Source organism: Limulus polyphemus, unplaced genomic scaffold (genome assembly GCF_000517525.1).
Source record: "Limulus polyphemus unplaced genomic scaffold, Limulus_polyphemus-2.1.2 Scaffold6555, whole genome shotgun sequence".
Taxonomy (NCBI): Eukaryota; Metazoa; Arthropoda; class Merostomata; order Xiphosura; family Limulidae; genus Limulus; species Limulus polyphemus.
This window is the reverse complement of record NW_013672165.1, coordinates 25,680-31,781: the sequence shown is the minus strand read 5'-3', so window position 1 is coordinate 31,781 and position 6,102 is coordinate 25,680. Positions and strand designations below refer to the sequence as shown.

General features: G+C 33.0%; 1 protein-coding gene and 1 pseudogene across 1 annotated transcript in view; both read right to left on the bottom strand.

Moving 5' to 3' along the window:
* LOC106473851 (xylose isomerase-like) overlaps positions 1-401 on the bottom strand; it is an 18,971-nt gene extending 18,570 nt beyond the window's left edge. The window contains exon 1 of the mRNA XM_013934536.2: positions 247-401. Within this exon, the coding sequence (XP_013789990.1) occupies positions 247-274 (28 nt within the window). The 5' untranslated portion in view covers positions 275-401. The remainder of the gene's footprint in view (positions 1-246) is intronic.
* A 2,156-nt stretch (positions 402-2,557) lies between these two features.
* LOC106473850 overlaps positions 2,558-6,102 on the bottom strand; it is a 25,495-nt pseudogene continuing 21,950 nt past the window's right edge.

The following is a 6,102-nucleotide window of genomic DNA, read 5'->3' as shown; positions in this document are numbered from 1 at the left end:
GTTTCGACAAGGTTTTGTTATCATCAGGTACAAACGTTGTACATTTGCTGTTATGTTAAACTTGTATTAAAATTTTTCTTCATTACCCATTCAAGCCGTCTCCAGCCATTATTAGTCTCAAAGTGAGTTCCTCGTCACCGAAATTGTTCATTTGTCATGACTTGTACAGGATTAATAAAATAAACATCCGAAAGCATAAATTAGGATGTTTATATTTTTGTAACTGTAAAACAAAATTGATCTTACCTGGAAAAAATTCGTCTTTAATTTCCATCTTTTTAAGTCCTAGCTGTTGACTTTCGCTAAGTATTTACACATACGACGAAAGGTGCAGGATAAACGTTTACAGTTACGGAAGGCCTTTTCAACTTTCTAAGAGCGCGTGCGTATGCATACGAGGCGAAGTTCAAGGCGATATACCCAGCCGTGTTAGACGCGATCCATTTTTTTAAATAATCTAAACCAGGACTATGACAAGTGTTAAAATTACACTTTTCTCATAAATGAAAAAAACCTTTTAACTTTAAAGTTTTATAGGTTAAAATGATTTCACAGTAAATGGACACCCCCTTCGCTGCTCGGTTGCTTGTAAACCGCTGTTAAATAATATATATATATATATATATTTCAGTAATCGTTCAAAAATCACGTTTTTATAGTCACTTTGTACAAACAGAACATTTTTGTTAAGATTTTGTTGCTAACTAAATTCGAACCGTAATATTCGAAGGTCGCTAACATTGTCTTTTAACACTACAGTAACTTAAATTATTACAGGGGTTACACACATATACTAAAAATTGTTCCAGAGTTACTGGTTTCAAGTTTTAATCATAAATAATTTGCCAGCCACTGTGCTAGAGTGCCCAGACGGCCAGGTATATCGGTTTAGAAATCTGGTCATCCTACACTGTACGGGAATCGAGACTGAAATAAGCACAGCATGTGTGGGATGATTTTTTTTTTTTTGTTAACTAAAGCAGTTTTTACTCTGATGCTATATTTGAGAGATATTCTCAAATTTCACGATGCAAGATCCTACTTCATGCTGTTACTACATGTTCTTAAATACAGCTTGTGCTGTCACCTTGTAATTTTCTATATTTACTGCTCCATTTTTATTTTATATAAAAATGTTACTTCTGAACTGAAACTTTGTATAAACAATTTTCTGCTATTTTATGATTTTATGTACTGCGCTGCCACCCAGTTGTATACTTTCATACAAAACAGTATTAACTTCTTACATAGGCATTGTGCTGCCACCTTGTTGTGAACTTTCATACAAAATATTATCAACTTCTTACATAAGCATTGTGCTGTCACCTTGTTGTGAACTTTCATACAAAATAGTATCAACTTGTTATATAAGCATTGTGCTGCCACCTTGTTGTGAACTTTCATAAAAAATAGTATCAACTTGTTATATAAGCATTGTGCTGCCACCTTGTTGTGAACTTTCATACAAAATAGTGTCAACTTGAATACAAAATAGTGTCAATTTGTTATATAACATTGTGCTGCCACCTTTTTGTGAACTTGAATACAAAATAGTGTCAACTTCTTACATAAACAGTGCTGCCACCTTGTTGTGAACAATCATACAAAATATTATCAACTTGTTATATAACATTGTACTGCTACCTTGTTGTGAACTTTCATAAAAAACAGTATCAACTTGTTATATAAGCATTGTGCTGCCACCTGGTTGTAAACAATCATACAAAATATTATCAACTTGTTATATAACATTGTACTGCTACCTTGTTGTGAACTTTCATAAAAAATAGTATCAACTTGTGAGCTTCCATACAAAAGTGTCAATTTGTGATGTTATATAAAATCATGCTGCTACCATGCATACAGAATAGTGTTCCGAAATTTCTTTCAGTTTCACACATTAACTCAAGTTATATCTTTCACACATTACTTCTAGTTTCACTCACTCGTTATATTTTTTACAGTTTCACACAACTATTTCTCATGTTCTAAACTATCTTTCACACATTACTTCTAGTTTCACTCACTCGTTATATTTTTTAGTTTCACACAACTATTTCTCATGTTCTAAACTATCTTTCACACATTACTTCTAGTTTCACTCACTCGTTATATTTTTTACAGTTTCACACAACTATTTCTCATGTTCTAAACTATCTTTCACACACATTACTTCTAGTTTCACTCACTCGTTATATTTTTTACAGTTTCACACAACTATTTCTCATGTTCTAAACTATCTTTCACACACATTACTTCTAGTTTCACTCACTCGTTATATTTTTTACAGTTTCACACAACTATTTCTCATGTTCTAAACTATCGTTCACACATTACTCTAGTTTCACTCACTCGTTACATTTTTTACAGTTTCCCACAACTATTTCTCATGTTCTAAACTATCTTTCACACATTCATTTCCTAAAAACCCTGGGGGATATCTATATTCAACAGTTAGGGTTCTGTAGAAACTTGAAAGGTTTTAACTTTCAGTGTACCGATAACAGATACAAAAATGTTAACTAAACATGTAATAGGCTTAAACCACTCCAGAAAGTAAAGCGAGTAAATTAAAACTTTATTTTAGTCTCAGTAAATCACTCTGAACATTTTGTATACATACATAGATACATCTACACTGCAACGAATAACAAAAGGGAGAAAAACTGATCACCTTATTTAGTCATATATTATCAGTTCCGACGTTTCCCAGACCTGTGACTTTTACACCGAAAACGGCCCAAGCAATACAATGTCTGAATAAAGTTTGAGTAAGTAGCAACAACAAAATTAAAAGTTCAAAAAATCAAAATTAAAATGATCAAAGGCAGTCAATAGAATGATCAATGGTCATTAAAATGCCTTTAATGGAAAAGTCATCTCAAGCTGATAAATGTTACTTTAGCTCGGTACTTTTATTCAACACCAATAACATCGGCATGAACTAACAGCAGACACACCATGCTGGCAAAGCCTGCTAATGAAAAAAAGGGTTAATTAGTAAGTGATAACGTACGTTTGATGAGAACACGATTCTAGCAACTGGGAATTTCTATCACCACATCAAGGAGTAACTTAAATACGTCTTTGATAAATAACCAGTATTTTGTAATTCACAAAACCTCAGAATATACAGTAACTATTTAACAGATGCAAAATATATAGAGCTTATAGTTTTAATTAGTAGTTGGAATTCCAGATTGCTTAAACACACGCCGTTTCCTTAAATATACATAAAACCAAAGCATCAGAAGCTATTATTAACATTACTCCATTTTCAGGTCTGCAAATTTTGTTAGTTTTTAACTTGCAATGAAATCTGTACCTATTTTAAAACAGCAACTGTACTTTAATTAAAATTTTTCACCACATTAAAATATTAAAACAACAAACTGTTTAGGAGAGAGGTTGGTCTATTGTGTTCTAAGTTACTTTACCATAAAAATCCTTAAAAAATAAATCTACTTACAACTAACAAATTTTATAATAATTCCTAGATATTACATATTAGTTTTCTAAAGCTGTATCCTAAGTTAATTTCAAGACTAAACTTTCCATTTGTAACCACACAAACCAGGAAAAATAAATCATGTTTTATACGACATTTTCAAGTATTTAAGGATATTCAAATTAACAAGACATTAATGTTATGAAACAAAACAACAACCAGAAATTTTAGTAGAATCAGTTCCAGTGTTTGATGTAATTTTCAAATATTTGTTATTAATACTGATTACACATTAAGACAGCTTTGTTACTGCTAAAAAAGAACCAACACTTTAATCACATCCTACAACACAAATTGACTTTTAATATAATTAAATAAGCCAAAATATTTTTAGTCTAAAAATTTAAAAATCTGTTACAAAAGAAATCAGATTTCCTTTATATTATTCAACAGTAGTTGTTTTTTTTTAATAATGTACTGAGCAATTTTTTAGTGTTTGAGTTACAAGAAAGCAACAAGTCTACCAGATGTTGTCAAAGGTTACTAGAAATGGGTTTAATGAATCGTTTCCAGGCTGTAACAAAGGTGTAGGCAAGGTTTATTTGACTGTGCGAAGTGAGGGAACCACAGATGCACCCATTATGGCCGGGGTCCACATCTCGCTTAATGGCCCTGGAAGCTCTTCGGTTCTGGATTAAATTTTATGCGTTTTCCTACTTTCCTGAGAGTATCTTCCTAATTTTGATGCATGTTTACTGGGACTGTGTAATTATGAACAATACAGACAGAATACAAATCTACCAATAAAAACAAAGAAGAGAAACAAGAAGTTAAGAAAAATTAAGGTTGTAGCAACAAAAATGTCATGTAAAATCAATCATTTTTATAAAATTTTCTGATAAATATACATTTCCATCCACTGAAATCTACACAATTTCATTAACGAGTGATTACACAAACCTGAGATCAAGTCATTGGTAAGAAAGGGTTGTCCAGGGTGATGCAGACAACACGAACCAGGTCATGTCAGAGCTCGCACAGAATGAATATACACGACTACAAGTTACATCTACAGCATGATTTCTTTTTAAAATAGTTTATGTTTTTATTATTACATCCTGTAAACTTCTGTAATCTAGATATATATTTCTTAACATTATAATCATTATACACCTTCTATAACAATGTTACAACTGATCTGAACCTCCTTTTGTTACAAAAAATAAATCACTTAAATTAAAACGCTTGTCTGGAATATTAATATATAATCACACAAATAATAAATACAATGGATGTCCATACACTAACAAAGTAAACTTAGTTTAAGTGCAAAGCTACACAATGGGAACTGAGCCCCAAATTTAAAAACTATAAAACCTGAAGCTTACTGCTGGAAACTTTGAAGCCTGTCACATGTTACAGATTGTTGTTCCTGGCAGGAAATGGATTAAATCTTTATTATATATATTTACTGTTTACAAGTTAAGTCATAAAACTGTAATATTGCTTTTGCTGTTTTATTTCTATCACTGCAATGGAATTCTTGTATTATTGCTTAAAACTTTCACTTATGCATTACTTGTCTGAAAAGAAAATCAGACTTTAAAAAAGTTTAAAATGTGTAGTTCGACACAGATAATAAAAACAGTAGCTGACAGTTTTAACTGGGCAATCTCAGGGTACAAAAAACAACAACAACAAGAATAATGGTGTTAAAATAGCAGCAACAAGGGAAGCTTGGTAACTCTGGAGCTAACAACCCCCGACATCTGGACAACCCTTCCTCTCTTTCTACCGAACACTTGTGTAAGTAAAGGTGGTGACTACAACAATTAGGCATTTTACACCAGACACCACCACATCAGGCTTAGTGTCATCGATATGTAACATAAATACATAGAAGATTGCCAGTCTGGTCAACTAAAACTGGTTCTGTACACTGGAAGCTTGGTTAAGGGTCCCCTCGTAAAGAGAATGATAAGGCGACTTTGTAGACCACAGCGCAATGTCAATAATCACTATAACAATGGTAAGATATTAGAGAAGTCCACTAGGTAATGTCATACCCACTTTCACTTGCTCCAGCAACAAGTGGCTTTGACACAGTCATTGAAGCCAGGGGTTCCTGGGTTTCCATTGTGTTCAGAGTACTGTCTTTTATAGTTGTTACCATAAGAGCCCTCAGTGGATTAGTTACCACTTCTTGATGGACCTTGTTTCCCCTTTCCACAAACTCCACTGACCTAGAGGCATCTGGAGAAGGCAAACTGCTTGAAAGTGTAGACATACAGGTTGGGTCTGTTTCATCCAAAAAGACAGGCTGATCAGATTGGAAAATAGCTATCCGAACACCATCCACTGCATCCAGAAGGTTCTTGGCATCCATGGCGAGGACATGGGCAGCTGACAGCATGTTCTTTCGATAATCCCCATCAAGAGTAGTTCTACTGTACCTCTGAGCCTGTTTCAAAGCTTGTACTAAACTTCCCATATCTTTACTGAGAACTCTATGGGCCATTTCAATCTAGAGTAATGGAAAAAAAATACTTTAGGAATAAGAAAGAACCTCCCAAAACAAACAATGCAAATAAATGATCAAAACTGAAATGTCAATTCATGCTAAAGCTTGACAGACTGCTTTAAATATAAGTATC